This window comes from Lepidochelys olivacea, assembly GCF_965140295.1.
Source record: "Lepidochelys olivacea isolate rLepOli2 genome assembly, chromosome: 8".
In the NCBI taxonomy this organism is placed as follows: domain Eukaryota; kingdom Metazoa; phylum Chordata; order Testudines; family Cheloniidae; genus Lepidochelys; species Lepidochelys olivacea.
In genome coordinates this window covers 35,541,113-35,561,438 of record NC_140418.1, presented here as the reverse complement: position 1 = coordinate 35,561,438, position 20,326 = coordinate 35,541,113, and the positions used below count along the sequence as shown (strand labels likewise).

The 20,326-nt window shown below is 46.3% G+C and overlaps 1 protein-coding gene across 3 annotated transcripts in view; it reads right to left on the bottom strand.

Annotated features, from left to right (window-relative positions):
- Positions 1 to 18,439, bottom strand: part of UBE2D2 (ubiquitin conjugating enzyme E2 D2) — a 45,644-nt gene extending 27,205 nt beyond the window's left edge. Inside the window, exons 1-2 of one of the 3 annotated variants that reach the window (XM_084636969.1) lie at positions 18,092 to 18,439; positions 3,891 to 3,954 (exon numbers count right to left, since the gene is read on the bottom strand). In XM_084636969.1, the coding sequence (XP_084493095.1) occupies positions 3,891 to 3,954; positions 18,092 to 18,115 (88 nt within the window). In that variant the 5' untranslated portion in view covers positions 18,116 to 18,439. Of the gene's footprint in view, positions 1 to 3,890; positions 3,955 to 4,596; positions 4,727 to 17,583; positions 17,727 to 18,091 lie in introns of those variants that run through there. The other 2 variants (XM_084636971.1, XM_084636970.1) reach the window with 2 other exon arrangements.
- Between the last annotated feature and the right edge of the window lie 1,887 nt (positions 18,440 to 20,326).

Genomic DNA, 20,326 nt, shown 5'->3' with positions numbered 1-20,326 from the left:
AACCATTCACATACCATCTATCCATACTCCCATCCTATAAGACACCATACATTTTGCTACAGTACAAATCTACACTGCTACACATCCAATTGTACAAGATCAAGGTCAAATATTCAACTACATAGGGACAGTTGACAAGATTTTTTTTAAACTAGTTTTTAAGCTACAAGAGTGAATAATCTTTAAAAAAAATCTAAAGAAAAGTTTGAGCAAGAAAAAAGCCTGACCGACTATACAGGCAAAGAGTGAAACTGACTGTACAAGTTATCAACTGCACAAAGTTAGTACTTTTTGCTAGCTTCTTTCAGTTCTAATGATACTGAGGTATTAATTCTAGTACCATGGTACCAGTACAAGTAACAACTTAGAATACAAGATTCAGACAGACTTAATAAGGCCCTAACAGTGAAACTAGACCAATTTTGGATGTGTAGGGAGGTGTGTGGGAAGACAGTATCTAGACAGAAGCCCTGGGGCTCCAGGCAGGCGTAAGGGTCTGCCTGCATGGGTCTATTTGCAAGCTCTAGGTCTAAGTTTAGTGTTAAGACAATGGCAACAAACATGAAGAGTATGAGTATACGAAAGACTGATATTTCAGAGGGATTGTAAGTTGGCTGTAGATCAAAGAACGTATATGGTTAGTTCAGGTTATGCACTTGACTATTGGTTGTACATTATGTAGAGTGTTTAGAGTTGCCCAGGATAAAAGACTGCTAAAAAGTCAGCAAGTCTCAACATTTGGGCTCAAAATACATTTGTAAACCTTGATGGCTTGTCACAACCCAAAGATTTCTCCCATGCCGAGGCTACCCCAGACCAGATGTCCCCCCTCCCCTGCAGGGGTCCATCAGGGTGCTCAGAGCTAAGATTCCAGATGCTCTGGCCAGATGTGAACAGCGGAGGACCTCATACAGTGGCAACTGGGAGTGGCAAGCTGAGATACCCCAAAAATAGCCTCTCCCCCATAGCCCAGGGAAGCAAATGGCATTATGGGGCAGGTGAGATTTGGGGACCTGGAGGTGAAGTGGGGAGATTAGGGTATAGTGTGGAAGGAGTTGTGGGTTTGGAGAAGGAATGGGGCAAAGAGGTGGCGAGCCAATAGCTCCTCCCCAAAAAAATACAGCCCCCACATAAGGCCCATGGGGGCAGAGGGTAAAGAGGTGGTATGACAGAAGGAATCATCCAACTATGAGGGAGAACCACCTCAGGGGCTTGGGATGGGGGCAGGCATATGGAAGACTGCCAGGGTTGCAGGGCAGGGGTTACATCGGGGCCAGTATTTCCCAGCTGCCCCCTCCTTGCTCTTGTCCCATGGGTCTGGGTGGGCTCAGCTCCCCGCTTCAGGTATCACAACCTTTGAGGTCACAGCACCACTCAGGTTTGACCCAGATCCCCTGACAGGAGCTGGCTAGGCCTGGATTGATGAGAGTGGCATTGTGACCTGGCAAAGGGGGTCAGAGCACCACTCACACAAATTTGGCCTGATTTTCATAATGATGCGGAGCCAGAGAGAGAGCTTGGCCAAACCCAAGCAGCGCTGCAACTATGTGCAACAGGTCGCAATGCTCAGAGTAGGGAGCCCAGCTGGTGACTCTCAGGTTGAGAAACCCTGCTATAAAGGAATATAAGACCGCATGCTGTAGGACATAGGCAAAAACTTTATGGGGTTAGAAAGAAGTTTCTCCCACACAGGAGATTTAATAAAATATTCTCTTTGGCATTTCTTGCTTCCTCTGCAAGATGTTAGTCAGAGTTCAAGACAGGACACTGGACTAGACCACCATTAGTCTGATATCCTACCTTCCTGTGAATGTGTATGTTTGTGTGGAAAGGAATTTGTCCAGGAGTCTGTCCTGCCCCCATCGCTCCTCAGCTGGGGGGGGGGAGGGAAGGGGGTCACTGTATGGGGACCTGCTCCCCCATCCACCCAACCCCAGTGCATCTGGACCCACCTCATACCCAGATTGCCCTGCCAAGCCTCACACCCTGCACCCAGAACCACCACTGACCCCGAACTCACACTGCAACAAGCCTCACCCTCTGCATCTGGAGCTCCCCTGCACCTAGACCCTCCCACCCCTGCCAAGCCCTACCTCCCTGCATCTGGACCTCACCTTGCAGCCAGACTGCCCCCTGCACTCAAACCCCCACCCCAACAAGTCCCATCCCACAGGCACCTGGATGACCCTCACTAGCTCCCCACACACAGACTCCCACCTCACTGAACCCTACCAAGCCAGCACCCAGACCTGCACCTCATCAAGCCAGTGCCTGGACCCCCCCTCCCTCAGCTGAGCCCTCCAAACCCAGACACCACCCCCCACCAAGCCCCAGCCACCTTCACCAGGACCCTCCTGCAGAGCCCTATTGTGTCTGCACTCAGACCCCACCCCCAACGAGCCCGTTCATCCAGATCTCCCCGCGCACTTGGAACCCCACCACCACCAGGCCACCCACAGCCATACTGCCCCACACAGAACCCGGTCACCCGGATCTCCCCTCACTAAGCCCATCCATACTTTGACCCTGCTCGGCTGAGCCTGCCTGCCTGCATCTAGCATGCTTGGCACAGAGGGGCAGGGCCCCAGGGTGTTTCTGGGACAGTCCTGGTCCTTGTACTGTGTCAGGGTCAGGTGCAACTTTACCACTGAACCCATGTTCCGGGAGGGGGAAGAGGGAGCACAGGGTGATCTACCAGTGTAGAGCCAGTGGCCTGTGCTCCCCACTGCCATGCTGGAGCCTCCACATTTATTTACTGACAAATAAAATTTGTCAAATTTTAAAATATGGTGTGCAGAATTTAAAATTTTTTGGCACAGAATACCCTCAGGAGTATATAGAGCAGTATAAACAAGTCACTGACTGTATGAAATTTTAGTTTGTACTGACTTCACTAGTGCTTTTTATGTAGCCTGTTGCAAAAGTAGGCAAATATCTAGATGAGCTGATATACCCCCGAAAGACCTCTGCGTCCCACCAAGGGTACACATACCCCAGTTGAGAACCACTGCTCTAAAAGAAGTCAGACTCCTAGATGTTAACATCCTGTTTTAATATGTATGGTGGATCCCCAATTTTTCTTCCCTACTTTAAAAAACAAAACAAAAAAACACAAGTATGACCCAGATATCCCCTTAATACAACCATAGCTTGATGTGGAGATTGAGGATGGAGGTTCTTTCGGTGTCTAAGTTGTTTGACCACACTAAGAATGTGCCCTCACATTCTTCCTCAGAGAGGATGATATGGAGCCCTCTTCAAGGCTAAAGTAGAGGTAACTGGGGATGTGCAATTTGTATCAAACTACAACAATGCATTTCTGTTATTAATGCTTTAAGGGGTTTTTTTAAGCCAAGATTCTTGTCATGCATCTTTTGTGCAAAGGTTATATTATTTTATGTAAGGGTTATATTTAGTGTGACAACCTTATTTCAAAGCTGCTCCTGTATACACCGTAGTCCTGACTGCATCCTCTATATAAAGGCAGATAACGCATCACAAGAGATGTTAAGTCTGGGTATCTTGCTGGTTTAGATAGGAACTCTGATAGCTACTCCAGCATTTTACCTGCTGTTGTAGCAGTAAGTCATGTTTTCCACTGTTCATACAAGAGAATTTAAGATGTCTGCAATAATTAAAGAGTGACTGGAAGATCTCCACTACCAGGAGAAAAATATTAAGGTGTTGGAGTAGTATCTGGAAGCGTACATGGAGTAACATCTAGCATTATTTACGATTTTCCACTCAGATAAGACTTTCTCCAGCTTCAGGAAATACTTGTACTCTTGTGAGTTAGGAATTCCCATTTTAGAGATAAGAAAGTGGAGGCCAGTGCCAGTATTGCCTATGAATGTGCATGCTAGATGCCTTATTACTCAGGCAGTACTTACTGTCATCTCCAACAGGCCCTGCTGAACACTGTGCTGGGGGATCACGTGCCAGGTCATTCAACTCCTAAAAGAAAGAATGGATGGACAGTTGATGTTTCACTTAATCCAAAAATCAAATCACATTTTGCCTCCCTAACAAAAGACTGACAGTGGTACTTCAGCAGCACTTTTCCCTCAATGGTGTATTCCTAAACTTCAAATGAAACTTTGTTTATCTGGTGAGGATAATTTCTTACTATGTGAAGTTGGTTTTGAAGTTTAACCAAAACCTACACTCATGACATCAATCTTTTGTCCCCTGTAAGCAGTGCTGAACTAGCTTCCTTTTCAGCCAACATACTCAGAAGACCATGTTCCATCTTAGCCTTAAATTCCTTGCACTTGCATCTTCAGTTCCTTCCTTTAGATTGTTCTCTACCATTTTAATAAATTAGGGATAGGATCTCAGATAATATAGAAACTAATCAGGTCTGAAAAGTCGATTATCCTGCTTCAAGTTATTTCCATTTAGCTATTTGTGCTTTGATAGGGCATTCTTAAATGTTCACAAAGTTAAAATAGGTGACATTAAATCCCACTTTTTAAGCCTGGGCCATGTAACAAAAAGGACGTTAGGAACACAGCCTTAATCCATACCAGACCTCCCAAAAATCAGACCTTTACCCAAAAGGTAAAAATGGCCTACGAATAGGGAAATGAAAGTTACCTGCATGCTTCTGCTGTAGTGACCAGCAGCTATTAGTTCAGTGTATGAAGTAGCAGTACCTTCCCTGCACGATCTACAGCATTAAGGACAGAGATACCTTTTTGCTGGCCCATCCTCCTTCACTCCCACAGACTAGGGAAAGAATGTTATCTTCAGAATTTGAACTTGTTATGCATGAAGTTGCTGACAAGCATGTAGCCCTCAAACTTAAAGAAAGTAAAGAGTGTGTACTAAATGCCCAACCAATGGTCAAGTTAGACTGAAGACTCTCATTTTGGAAGTCTCAGGCTCCCATGGGCGCTGGAGTCAGCGTTTCATGGTTCAGAACATTTCTGAAGGAATTTCAATACAGTTTTAAGTAGCCACAGAATTTTGAACTTCAGTCCAGAACACAAATAAAAAAATCCTAAAAGTTGCATGCTTTATGAAGATTTCCAAAAATGACTATTACAGATTTACATTTTATGTAAGTAATAGATTATCATGGATAATCCAAATGTTAACAAGTTGGTCCCACTAGATTTTCCTAGACATCTTACTGTGTTTGAGACACTTTCTCTTACAGTTCAGGGTATTGGGGATTTAAGCAGGAAGCAGTGCCGCCCAGTAGACAGAGCTACTAACAAACTCAGATGTGGGTTCTATTTCTGACTCTGCCACAGACAAGCTAGGTGACCTTAGGTCTCTGACTCAGCTTCCCCACCCGTGAAATGGGGATAGATACTGACTTCCTTTGTCAAGCACTCAGATCTACTGAAGAAAGGTGCTATGAGCTAGGTGTTAGGTAGATTGGAGAGGTTTAGTGCCAAAAGGGGTTCTTGTTACGAGTTTCCCTGCATTTACTGAACTCCTTAATTTCAAGGTGTTATAAATTAGCTGTTTTGATTAAGCATTAAGGTGGTTTTGAGAATTTTAGGTTAGGGTATTGTGCTTTTAGTTAACTTTTGGCAGCATTGGTTTATTGCCTAGAATGCTACATAAACATCATGAAATTATTTTCCATTTGGAACATCTACCACGCTTCTTTCTAGTCAGACTATGCTTAACCAAGTACCAAGATCCAGCACACTCTACCCTACCCCATAAACAGAGGGTTCATTGTGTGTGTGTGTAAAGAGAGGTCAGTCTTCCCCTTGGAACTTCTGCTCCTTCTCATACCCAAGTCTGGAAAACTCAGAGCTCCCAAGCCCCTACTGCTGAGAGAAGTGCAGCATCGGACTATTGTTTTCTGGATGACAACAAATTTGGGGAGAGGAACAGAGCTTCCTTTCCTCCTCACATCCAGGGTTTTGTGCCTCCTCAGAAATTCAGTTATACCTCTGCTGCTTACAGTTTTCCATGAAATTTACAGAATATAAATCATCTTTTGCTGAAGTATTGTTCAGGTTGTAACAGCCAAGAACAAGTGGAAAAGAAGCATCGCCCAGGAAGCATTCATATGGAAACTCAGCTTTAAGAACCTTCTACTATTTGCAAGTTTCTGGCAAATCCAGAAGTTACACCTCTACCCCGATATAACGCGGTCCTCAGGAGACAAAAAAATCTCACGGTGAGACCGTGTTATATCCAACTTGCTTTGGTCCCCCTGTTCCTTGTTCCCTGACCGCCCCCTCCAGAGACCCCCATCCCTAATCACCCCCAGGACCCCACCCAACCCCCCACACCCTGCCCCCTGATTGCTCCAACCCCTATCTACACCTCCCCCCCCGCCCCAACAGGCGCTCACCAGCAGCGCTCCACTCCGCCACCTCCCAGCTGCAGCACTCCGTTTCCCGCCACCAGTGAGTGCAGGGAGGTTGGGGAAAGGAAGACCTCTGCACTCACCGGCGGTGGGAAGCGGAGCTCTGCTTTTCTTGCCCCAGCCATGTCACTTGGTGGTTGTGGTGGTGTGAGAGAGAATTGCGTTGGGGATAGGTTCCACACCCACCTGCGGCGGGAAGCGGAGCACAGCAGCTGGGAGCTGGCGGAGTGGAGTGGGCTGGGGCCAGGCTGCTCCGCTTCCGATGAGTGCAGGGGGGAGAAATCCCTGAGCGACACAGCCGGGGCAAGGGAAGCGAAGCGGACTGCTCCCAGCCCCCCGCTAATCCCCTGGGCCACTCTGGGACTGCGGGGCCCCCAAAACTGCCCCCCCCAGGCCCTGGGGGCGTGGGGAGGGGAAGAGAGCCCCTGACTGCCCCCAACACCGTCTGCCCCTTAGCCAACCCCTTGGTCCCGGCCCAGCACCCTTAACATGCTGCTCAGAACAGCGTGTTGGAGCTTTACCGCGTTGTATGTGAACCCGTGTTATATCAGGTTGCGTTGTATCGGGGTAGAGGTGTATTGTGGGTTTTTAATCTAATCAATACTTTGACACTGGATTACATTTTTAGCTACAACTGAACTGAAACCAGTCATCTAATAAATCAAGAAATATTCGCATTAAACAGTTCCATCAAAGATTTACTTACAGTAACCTATTTACGCACGTTTCCTCTATAAATGTCACTAGAATAGGTCTCTAAAATAAATCCTTTATGACTTAACTTCTACCTCCCATAGCACAGCCTGCCAGGGTTTATACACAAGCCTTAAAAAGAGGCCTTGAATCAAAACTGGCTCCACTAAAACTTTCATTCTGGTTCTTAGTAGGACTAACCCACATTTGAATATCTATAGTCAGATCACTGACAGTATTTGAGGCCTATGTGGAAACAGTGGTATTGAAGAGCAAGAATCAAGATAGGTAGCTGTAATGGGAGGAAAGCTTGCAATGTAAATGCCACCAATGGATATATAGCTAATACCTTTTCAAAAGTTAAAGTACATTTTAAAATCCCTATCTATCCCCTACCTACCATCTTTGGAGAGGCAGTTTAACAAAGCCCACATCTAATTAAGGGTCAAATATACTACTTAACAAAAGGAAGTGAAGCTTTATTTAGATTTACTTGCTGTTTCATTTCTGTACTGTGACTTTGCAACACAAGGGGCAAATAAAGGCTTTTAGATCAGATCCTGTTCTCAAGTATTCCACAGTTTAAATGCTTCCAAAATTGGATTAAGTCTCTCCTAGGCTGTATGTACATACCTACACAGGGACTCCCATGGCTCCACTTGTGCTTGGGGCAGTGGTAGTTTGCTTAAGTGATCTCTACCATCTGCTGGGGAGCCTACAACCATTCCTCAGGCCAGGCTGAGGGGTTTCCAAGATGTGCTGCTCATCAAGCTTGTGCCCCTTCAGGAAAAGCAATGCTTCAGCCCCACTCCATGCCAGCAAAAGGACTTATGCACCTCATGCTGTCTGAAAACAACTCTGGAGTCGCATGGGACTGAGGTCCCATCCCTGCCCCTCCATCTCCTTGACTGGACAGAAGAGGGAGCTGCAGGGACTCCGGCCAGCCTGAAGACAAGCAGTAGAAAACCCACTGCCTGTTGTCAGTGGAGAGATTAAAGAGGCTAGGACTTTTCGGCTTGGAAAAGAGGAGACTAAGGAGGGATACAATAGAGATATATAAAATCATGAGTGGTGTGGAGAAAGTGAATAAGGAAAAGTTATTTACTTGTTCCCATAATATAAGAACTAGGGGCCACCAAATGAAATTAATGGGTAGCAGGTTTAAAACAAATAAAAGGAAGTTCTTCTTCACACAGCCAATCTGTGGAACTCCTTGCCTGAGGAAGTTGTGAAGGCTAGGATGGGTAAGGAATGGGGTCCCTAGCCTCTGATTGTCAGAGGGTGGAGATGGCTGGCAGGAGAGAGATCACTTGATCATTACCTGTTACGTTCACTCCCTCTGGGGCACCTGGCATTGGCCACTGTCAGTAGACAGGATACTGGGCCGGATGGACCTTTGGTCTGATCCAGTATGGCCATTCTTATGTCCTGTACAAGAAAGGCCCCTTTATGCACCACTACAGCAGAACCACCAATGCTTGTATGGTATAGTGTTGGCAGCCCACAATAAAGCCCTATAAGTATTAGTGGCTGCATGCCCCTGCCACCCTAACAGCAGCGTCACACAACTCTGCCCCAGCCACTGTAACTGCAGCAGCAGCCCTCAAAGTCTCAAGTGCTTAGCTGAATGCCTGAGCCACCCAGGCCTCCTGCACTGCAGACTGCTCTGATGCAAGCACTGGGCTCGATCCACACCATTCAGGCTGTATGTGATGATACCCCATGACCCCAATCCCAGCGAGGACCCTAGGGGTTAATACAATCCTGACTATCTCACTTTGAAATAGATATTAACCCAAAACAAAGACTAAAGACTGAGATACCTTTAAAGTGACAGGGGGTCTATATCATGATGGTGTCATTATTTGAATGAGGTAACTAAACCAATCTAGGACTGATCATACTCAAAATTAAGCCCCACAACCATATCTTTTACCCCAGACTAGACCTCCCTCTTACCACTCTTCAACCCACCTACTCCATCTTAGCTATGCACTTGTATAGCTGGACCACTACTATACCTCCCTCACAAACTACAACGCCTTATTTGAGTTTTCACATACAGGCCATAAACTACTGGGGCAGTCTGATGCATAAATTCACTGAAACTGGTAAATGTAAGTAACCCAAGTCCTTTATTTCAGACCTTGCTTCAGCAAAAAGTAATATCACAGTTCTTGAACCTTTAGAATGATAAATATGAGGAATTAACGTCCACAAGACATTCTCTTTAGAGATCTGGTCATATTAACATCAGTAGGCAAATGACTGACTTTGAACCCTGAAGAGACTAAGATTACAAGATCTGCTGGGAAAGCAGAGGCACTAGTAATCTTTATGTGCCACTGTGTTCGTACCAGCATGCTGGCAGTTTGATTTCCACTAATCATTTTCCCCACAATTGAGAGGAGCTGCATTTGCCCATGCAGTTACAATTGCACATGAAACCAGTGTTGGTGGGTGCTCATATTTTTGGCACACTTAAGAAATGGGCCTGCCCCAAGTGGTTGTCTGCCTTTTGAAAACATGGTGCACAATACTTAAAAAGCACTTCCAGCAAAGTTCCAGAATTTAGAATCTGTGCATCATTTCTAGATGCCTTTGACTTTTCAAGTCTGAGAATCTGTTTGGGCTTCCATGACCTAAAACGAATGATTCAAGACTATAAAGCGTGATCTTAACTCGAGATGCTCAAAGTACTCAGTTATGGGTCAATTGGCACAAAAATTGTCACCACGTATGCCAGAGACTTACATGTGATACAAGACCCACTAAAGCCTCCAGCAGTTTCTAAGCACCTTGATCCAAGATGAATGAATAATGAAATCTGCCATCTTGCTGACACTAATTCTAAAACTAATTCCTGACAAATGGTTCTTGAGGGTTACTAGCTTTAGCAGAGAGGTAGTCGTGTTAGTCTGTATCCACAAAAACAAGGAGTCCAGTGGCACTTTAAAGACTAACAGATTTATTAGGGCATAAGCTTTCATGAAGTGGGTTTTTTACCCATGAAAGCTTATGCCCAAATACATCTGTTAGTCTTAATGATGGCACTGGACTCCTCATTGTTTTAGCTCTACCAGTTTACCTGCACTACGTGTAATAAACCCTCAGATGAAGGGCTGATGGAAATAAAGTTCATCTTTATAACACCTTTTAAGAACCCTCTAGCCTCCAGGAGGAATGTGGTTTCAAGTTCTGCCAGCTCACCTGCAAGAGATTCCATGAACCACTAGTCCTAAGTTAAATCCTCATAACTTCTGAAAAACATCAAGAGCTTGATCAAGGTTAACGTCTATCTAGAACAGATGTAAAAAGACCAGACGTATTCTGCAACTTAACCCACAGTCGTACAGTCCTATCCCAAGCCCCAAAAACATAATAGTGGTGTCTCTCCTCTAACTAGGGTGACAAGGTCCCTCACCAAAGCCTCTTAAGTAAAGTAAGCAGTCATGGGATAAGAGGGAAGGTCCTCTCACGGATTGGTAACTGGTTAGAAGATAGGAAACAAAGGTTAGGGATAAATGTTTAGCTTTCGGAATGGAGAGAGGTAAATAGTGGTGTCCCCCAAGGGTCTGTACTTTGATCAGTCCTATTCAACATATTCATAAATGATCTGGAAAAAGAGGGAAACAGTGAGGTGGCAAAATCTGCAGATGATACACAAGTACTCAGTGTGGTTAAGTCCCAGGCAGACTGCGAAGAGCTACTAAAGGATCTCTCATAACTAGGTGATTGGGCAACAAAATTGCAGATGAAATTCAATGTTGATAAATGCAAAGTAATGCACATTGGAAAACATAATCCCAACTATTCATATAAAATTATGGGGGTCTAAATTAGCTGTTACCACTCAAGAAAGATCTTGAAGTCATTTTGGATAGTTCTCTGCACACATCCACTCAATGTGCAGCGGCAGTCAAAATGTTGGAAATTATTAAGAAAAGGATAGATAATAAGACAGAAAATATCATATGCCTCTATATAAATCCATGGTATGCCCACATCTTGAATACTGCATGCAGATGGTGGTAGCCCGATCTCAAAAAAGACATATTGGAGTTGGAAAAGGTTCAGAAAAGGGCATCAAAAATGATCAGGGGAAATGGAACGGCTTCCGTATGAGAAGAGATTAATAAAACCGGGACTTTTCAGCTTAGTCGTCTTTTCCAAGGAGGGATATGATTGAGGTCTATAAAATCATGACTGGTGTGGAGAGAGTAAATAAGGAATTGTTATTTACTCCTTCTCATAATACAAGAACTAGGGGTCACCAAATGAAATTAAGAGGCAGCAGGTTTAAAACAAACAAAAGGAAGTATTTCTTCAACAATGCACAGTCAACCTATGGAACTCTTGGCCAGAGGATGTTGTGAAGACCACGACTATAACAAGGTTCAAAGAAGAACTAGATAAATTCATGGAGAATAGGTCCATCAATGGCTATTAGCCAGGATGAGCAGGGATGGTGTCCCTAGCCTCCGTATGCCAGAAGCAGGGAATGAGCGACAGGGAATGGATCACTTGATGATACCTGTTCTGTTCATTCCCTCTGGGGCACCTGGCATTAGCCACCATAAGAAGACAGGATACTGGGCTTTCGTCTGACCCAGTATGGCCGTTCTTATGCAAGTCACAGGGTCCACCAGTTTTGCTGCTAAAACCACATTAATACCATCAGCTGGAGATATGAGCTTCTTTGCCAACATATACTATTTGTAAGAGTTAGGAACCACATTTATTTCTCGTAGAAGTTATAAGCTCTGCATGTGCCTAGCTGTCAATAATCATATCTACTTCTCTGTGTGCTTTCAAACTCTACCAGCTTTGCCAGCAAAGCTTTAAAGTACTATGTACTATAAACCTCAGAAAATTTACAGTTTGCTGTCATAGCTCATGATCACCATGAAACATCCCTCATGGGACATAAAGCAAATTCTCTTTTCACCTTCATCTGTAGCTTTGACTTACTGAATTTCAACCCCACAGATATTCGAGTTACTGTTCACTTTAACAGAATTTAAACAAGATCTATGAAGATAATAGGTGCAGCTGTTTAAAGTTATGCAGCCAAAATAACTAAATTGTTCCCCACACAGCCTTAGTAAAGAGTAGCTCTCATTAAGGATTTAATATTAGGCAAGTGTGAAGTTTAGGCAAAGTTGCTGGTATGGTAAACAGAATAGTGAAGGAAACTTGCCTGTACCTTAAAATTGGTCAGAGCAACTTCCAACTTTCTGAAAAACATATTCTCTGGAAAGAACAGATAAGGGATTACATACCAGTCGTATTACTTGTACAGAAACTATTTCATGTGCCTGGCCACAGAACATCGACTATTAGTTGACAGTATATGGGCACATTACCAGGACAAGCCCTACATTCTATAGGTTGAGGGTATAACAAATAACCTTCCTTCTCCCACTGACTCAAGTTACTCTACACCTGTAAATGCCTTTGGACCTGGATTCCAGAATGGAGGAGTGGGAAGAACAGATTATTTCCATATAGACATCTTGTTTTGATGAATACTGCTGCTTTGGTCCGTTTTTAAATTTTATTACCTGCTTGTATAGGTCTCAATATATGTCAAGAATGCACATGGCTTTATATAGTCTCCCTTTGGTGTTGAATTTTAATAAAATTGAAGTCTAAATAACCAGTTAATGCTTAACCAGTACAGACTTATCTGAATCCACACTGACACCAGTTCAGATGATATGGTTCACTTAGTCCTTCCACTACTGTCCCACAATACATCAGTGGCCTTCTGAAGTCTCCCAAAATGCACTGCTTCTGGAGCAGAATTGGAGTTGTAGGATAAGTACCCACAGGGTATTACAAGTGAAAGTGTTTGAGTATAGTGTGAACACAGGACAAAATTTAAATTCATTCAGCACAGTTAGTGCACACAGTGATTTGCGCTTGAGCTAACTCAAGCAATTCATTCAGTTACCAGTGATTCAATTCTCTGGTTACAACAAGGTCTGATGGTAGCACCTTGTGCTGGCAATTACTGTTGTCCACTTTGAATCAGAGCTGGTACTTGAGCCTTTCCGTGCTTCCACATGTTGATAAGTTACCTCCAAAGCAGAGATGCCCTAAAGCTGTCCTTCGGGTGGGTTGTAGGTATTATCCTCTGCAAAGAAGCTACAGATTTTGATTTCTTCAGATGTTTGCAGTGATCCAGAGTCTAGCCACAGACTACTGATCCTCTTGGGGATAAGGAAATACTAGAATAAAAGTCCTTTCCCTTTGTAAAGCTCAGGCATCGCTTCTAGAGTTTTTCTTCAACAGAACTAAGATCATTTCTCAATGTTTCCCATAAGGAATCCATGAAAAGCAGATGAGCTAGAATTTGGCACACTACTGTGAACAGGACGTCAAGCAAAATATTTTCCCTTGCCTGAAAGAGTTGGGACAAGTGTTCCCCAGTTAGTGGGGAGGAAGGAGGAGACTCTGGATCTCCTGACCAGTTTGAGGTCATCCTGCACATTCTCAGGTTTGTCCTAAGATCAGCTTCTTCCAACAGGGAAGTGCTTCCCAAACTTTCTAGATATGTAAGCCAGCAGGCATATAGATAAGGTCTGCTGAGATTGCCCCTTGTGCAACCTGAAGGAAAATTTTCTGCAAGGAACAGACTAACACAACCCAAGAGATCTGACAGTTTATCTTATAGCCTTTAATTTATCCAAGACTTCATCTGTTTTAGGACTAACATTTCTTCAAAGCACTCTGACTAGAGAATACAGAACTCCAAAGCAAGTCTCTCTCGTGGATACGGGCTGAATGAGATGTGAACACTGTATCGGATTTCATACTTCATATAAGACCTTCTAGGAGCATCTACAACTCCTGACAGTCACGACTTCAAGCAACTTTGCTTTTCCCTCTGAAGTGACCCGACTCCCAAGAGGCCATCTCAGGCCATAACCCCACCAGGGGACTGTCCTTGTAAACTGATCAGTGGCTTCAACTTTTGGATCACAAACATAAGTACTTCTGTAACTCCCATCCCCACAGTATCAGAATGTATCATGAGTGAGCTGACCACCCAACCCCCCGCTTCAAGGCAAGGACAAATTAGACAAATTGACTTTGCCCAGTGTCACAAAGAAATTCTGTGGCAGAACTAGGAACTGAACCTTGATATCTCAAATCCCAGTTCACAGCACCTTACCTACAATGAACATCTTTCTACAGGCCAGAGACCGATACCCCTATTTCCTAATGTAGCTAAGAACTTTCATCTTCCTTACCCCATACTCCAAAGTCTATGGACTGCTGCTACATTAGCCACTTCTCACAACTTTCTCCTCTAGTAAAGTTTGAGAGAGAGAATTTGCTATTCCAGCTTCTGAGGTGGTTTTTAAGGGAGGTCTTCTCCATGAAGAATTCTGCTGCTTCTCCAGGACTACTTCAGTGCAAAGTACAAACCTTTATGTTAGCGTCTGCAGCATCAACACAGGAATTACTGCACAGCACTTTAGCGCACACTGCTATTCACTCCCCATGGTCCAAACTGCAAAGCACTACAGACACGGCCTAAGCGTCACAATATTTTAAAGCGCTAGAAACTTTTTCAATAGAAGCTTGAATTCTGTAGAAATTTATGGCTTAGGAGCCCTTCCCACACAAAGGGATTTGGTTTCCCTCCCAACAACCCCCTATTTAAAGTTAGCATTTTAGAATGTGCATTTCACTCTACTGGAATGCCTCCTATGTTAGAATAAAAAGGCTATATGTAGTTTTAGTTGCTATAGAGATAAATTGTCTATGGCCAACATTTGGCTTATATGGCTATTTTAAAGTGCCCCATCCTTCCCCAAAATTATAATTATCTTGGAATATGAGACCAGCATTCATGGGCAGCCACCATACCAACACCCTCCTGAACAGATGAAACAACAGTTATTCAGTTTCAGTCTTCCATCTGTAACAAGGACTGAAATTTCTTCAAGTCTTGAGTTGTTAAAACACAAAGAATTAAAGGTTGAGTGAATGAGCCATGTTATGACCTAACCACTTCAGCCTAGACTTCAGCATTGAAAGTGCCAAGTACAAATGATAAAGTCTACACTAACCATGCCTACTAGTGTTCTGCATGATATTTACGCTAGTGCTGTTCTACAGTTGGCCAGAACTCCCTCTGGGTACGTCTCAGTTCCTGGCACAAACCCGCAGAGACAGTGGACTCTTGAGTCTAGGAGACTTTGAAAAGGCCACTGGGAGAGAACTGTCTGAACCACTTGTCATTTTAGTGCTTTCTACAGGGGCATTAGACTGGTGCAGACTGAAATGATACCAATTAAACTGGAATTTAACCCAGCTGAAAGCAAAGGTAATCCAAATGGTATTTGACAGGTGTATCAGTTTGGTGAACATGCGTAGACCCAGTGCTACCCTTAGCATATCTGCAAAGTCACAGATATTTTCAACATGGGAAATTATCAGCTAACTATAGTGGTTTAATTCCAGAAGAAGAGTGCCTTTTTCCAAGTTATCTTAAGACACAAAAGTTCCGCCAAAGCAACATACGCTATACCAGAAGAAGGCACTCTTACTCCTTAAGTACAGGTCCACATGGGGGAATTATATTGCTGTAGGTAACCTGGTATAATTATGCCAATAAATTTCCCCATGTAGACATATCTTAAGCTTACAAGCTTTTTCGAAGTGGTGCTTTTTGGCACTCAATGAGCTACTTTAATTTGATCAATGGAAGACATTAAAAGAAAGCTTCCTGAACACTTACAAATGCCATGCAATGACAGCAGAAAAAAGTTAGTCTGCATCTGTGATGCAAGTCCACTGCTCGATGCATCAGAACAGAAATGGCATCAAAGATCTCCACATCAGCCACCAGCTATACGCTAAAAGAAAAGGAGGACTTGTGGCTTGTTTCATGTTCTCCGTGTATATAAATCTCCCCACTGTATTTTCCACTGAATACATCCGATGAAGTGGGCTGTAGCTCACAAAAGCTTATGCTCAAATAAATTTATTAGTCTCTAAGATGCCACAAGTCCTCCTTTTCTTTTTGCGGATACAGACTAACACGGCTGCTACTCTGAAACCAGCTATACACTTTATCCAACTTTTGAGTTAGAATTGAAACACATAATCCACACTTGAAAACACACAGGAAGGTTGCACACATGGGGCTTGGACTTAAAAGTCAGTTCAGGGCTGGATTTTGTTTTGGAGAAGTGTTCCATTTGTTTGGCAGACTAAGTAGGGTAGCAAAAGATTCCTCAATAGTTTACTCTTGGATAGCTGTCCTTTGCAGATCTTTATTAGGTACTATGGGGATGACTACTTAAGAATTTAAACTTGTAAACGAACAATAGCATTGTACTATTATGTCTAGCTGAATGAATTCAGCTAATCAGTTTGACAACTATGGTCACTTCACCCTCCACTAACAGACAACCCAGTAGTGGTATAGGGGATGAAAAGGGAGGAATAGATTATGAAAATCCACCTTCCAAAATACAAGAATCTGATACAGCGTAGCCTCTGATTAACAGAAATTAAAACTGAAACTGTGCAGACCCAAAATGTTTGTGCAGAGTAACAATATACTAGATACAACAGTTACAAAGCTCAATTAAGGCTTTCCCTAGAAGGTTTAAAATTCTTACTGGGTAAATTTTCCAGCTGAGGAAAAATACAAGCTCATACAGCAAGTAATGTTGCCACACTCAACACTGAAGTTAAACAAAAGCAAACTTACACCTGTGAAGGACTTCCTGAGTTCCAGGGTTTGGGGTTAGATAACAACTCCTACAAAAAGGATTACCTTCACCCTCAAAAGAAAACTCCTGGGCAGCACCTTACATGTCCTCCATGGAGGAGGGAGACTTTTGGGGCCTTCCTCAGATCCTAACAGGCTTTCTGCTTAGAGTGACTAAAAAATACTGCCTTCTTACTCAGTATTCTTACTCCCTGTATTAGAGTTTTATCTGTTTAACTTTAATAATCAAAATTAGTTTACTTTTTACACTTGAGGATTACGCAGAGATCATGTAACTAAGTGAGCAAACAGGATTCTCTTCTGCCTCAGATTTTGTCACCCAGTTTAAAAAAAATATAGTTGATTTTGGTCCTTCAACTCATAAAAGATCAAGAGGTTTTTCTACTTGTTTACCATTACAAATTTCAGCTTCTGTGGGTGCATATTTGAGCACTAACCCCCTAATAGAAGGCAAAGCGTTCAAGATTTAATAATGGCTCTCTTTAGTCAAGAAAAGTTATTGACCTTAAATACGTGTTGATAAAAACGCAGGTTTGAGGAGTCTGGCTACAATCCCTCAGCGTCACTTTTTCAGCTTTCGCTTTCTGCTCTAACAATGTCACTCCTCTCTCTAGGCTACGTTTCTCTCGCTACTTGGGTCTTCAACACTCCAAACAACAAAGAGATGCAAAAGCCCCAAACCGCCCCGTGCAGGGGTCCCTTCAGGCCAGCCCGGTTCGCCTCGCGATGGCTGAGAAGGGACGGCCCAGGGCCAGCCAGAGCCCGCGGGGCTGACAGCGACAACGAACACCTCTACCTCGGCCACGCCAGTCGGCTGGCTCCCGATTCAGAGCCGCCTGCGCGGAGCCCCGCTCGGGGGCTGCGGGAAGCCCCTTCCCGAGTAGGCTCCCTCTCGGCGCAGCTCACACGGGCCGACGGGCAGCCGGGGAGGCCCAGCTCCTGCGCGGGTAGCCCCTGCCAGCGAGGTTACGTAAGGGGGGGCGGGCTGCCCCCCACCCGGCCTCCCTCCCCACGAGGCCGCCTCCAGCCCCCTGATGGGGAGCAAAGGAGGAAGCCAGGGAGCACCCCCCGCCCAATACACGGGAGCCGGATCCCTGCGCTCCCCGGGGGGCGAGGCCAGGCCCTTCGCGGGGCCTACCGCACAGCCGAGGCCCAGCCCCTAGCTGCGGCCTGAGCTCAGCCGAGAGGGAACGAGAAGCCCGAGGTGGCGGCCGGGAACAGGAGAGAGCCGCTCTCCTAGGCGGCCGAGCCGGAGCCCGACCGGGCCCTGCCTGCGCGCGACACCCCAGCCCGGGAGCCCTTACCTTATGGATTCTCTTCAGCGCCATTGTGTGTGTGAGGGGCTCGGCGCGGGGAGGGGGGCGCGCGGCTCGGGCGGTGCGGGGGAGGGAGGGGAGCTCGCTCGGGATTATTTCGCGGGGGGAGGGGCGCGGCGGTGGCGGCGCTGTTGGGAGGCGGCGCGGCGGCTATCTCGGTGCGGCGGGCGGGCCTCACTCTCTGTTTCCCCGGCAGCCGCTGGGTTCTCGCTCGCTGCCGCAGCTGCTACCGCATCACACCGCGGGCCCTTTATGCGCTGCCGCCTCCGAGGCCGTATCACTCCGCCACCATCCCAATAGTCACCAGCGGGGCAGCCGGGCGGAGGGGCAGCAGCACCTGGTGATGGGGCCCGCTCGGGCACAGGGACTATTTCCTCACTCTCCTTTCACACAGAACTCTCCAGAAAGGGGCTCGGAGAAGCGGAAGGATACGATCAGGGAGGGAAGGGGGTGGAGTGAAGTAACTGCTCGCGAGAAGAGAAATAAAGAGGTTCCGGATAGTAGAGGGGCAGAGTAGCGGAGAGACTTGGAGCGGCTGCGCGGTGCGGGGGGGCCGGGGGCCGGTTGGCGGCTGTAGCCGCGCGCATGGCTGCAGTACGTATCGGGACCTGGCGCTGCAGGGAAAGGGGAGAGCCGACTCCTCCCCGTCCGGGGACAGGTCCCGTCCTCTCTCCGGCCTGGGCCCATGCCCCTGCCGCCACCCTTTCCCCTCCAGGAGCCCCCGTCCCCTCCTCTCTCCGGCCTAGGCCCGTGCCGCCCCTCCCCCCGTCTCCCTTTCCCTTCCAGGAGCCCCCGTCCCCTCCTCTCTCCGACCTAGGCCCGTGCCGCCCCTCCCCCCATCTCCCTTCCCCCCCCCAGGGCCCCCGTCCCCTCTCTCCGGCCTAGGCCCGTGCTGCCTCTCCCCCTCAGGGCCCCCGTCCCCTTTCTGCAGCCTGGGCCTGTGCCGCCCCTCCCCCCGTCTCCCTCCCCCCCGGGCCCCCGTCCCCTCTCTCCGGCCTGGGTCCGTGCCGCCCCTCACCCCGTCCCAGGGCCCCCGCGTCCCCTCTCTCCGGCCTAGGCCCGTGCTGCCTCTCCCCCCCCAGGGCCCCCGTCCCCTTTCTGCGGCCTGGGCCCGTGCCGCCCCTCCCCCCTTCTTCCCTGCCCCTGTCCCCTCTCTGTGGCCTGGGCCTGTGACCATCCTGCCTCCCTTGCCTTTCCCCAGGGGGCCCGTGCTGCCCCCGCTCCCCTCTTCCCCGTTCCCCCTGGCCCCCTGCTCCTCGCTTTCGGGCTGGAGGCCATGCTCTAGCTCCCTGAGCAAGTACCTGCATGCACTAGGGTTCCTTCCCCCTGGCTCCTGCCAGGGCCTGTGCCCAGAGGTGCTGGTGGGCAAGGTCAGGTGCACTTTGGCCTACCCCTTAAGGGCTCTGAATGGTAAGCCTTTGGCCCTGCCCTCTTGGCTGGTAAACCACAACATGATCTAAGCCATGGAGATGACAAGGGAGATAGATCCTCTCATAGACTTTCTCTGAAAGTCCAGCTGAATGGAGAAGTTGGAGGTCTCTAGGAGTAATGGGCGTCTGCACAAAGGCTGGTCCTGTGAAAGTCTAGACTTTCTGCTCTACAGGCAGTACTGAAAGGACTTGAGGCCTAGTTGGGGACAGGGGGTGGGAGGAGGTTCATCTTTAAATGTATGTTCTAAAGGCTGTAATAATACTTGTTTGTTCTTCTCCTTACCCCTCCCCCCATGGTTGTAGGTAACCTTGCAGTAGGGAAAAGCAGGAATAGGGGAGCCTGTCATCATGCAGACCAGGCTGAGAAGCTATCTTTTCTTCCACATAGCATAATTTCTTGCCACTCAGCTGAAAAAATGTGAAATGTCTGGAAGAATGCATCTTTGGGTTGCTCTTGTTCTCTGTGCCTCTCCTTTTCCTGCTTTTCTGTTGCTTGCCCTCTTTGATGTACATTTGGTGACTTGTTCATAGTATGCCATGTATCAGTATTTGCAAGTAGTTTAAAATGAGTTAAAAGAACACATTAAAAATCATGCAATTGAGTACCTGAAGGGATAAATTCATAGCAAAGTTTGAGCTGTTAAATACACACAGAAAGCCATGTGGCACTCAGTCTTCTGGCAAATTGTTCTCAACCATAGTTCTACAGTATTATTGAACAGTAATTCATCTCATTTATTACAGCAGTGCCTTAGGGCCAGTGGCATTGTACAAACACAGTAGTCAATTCCTG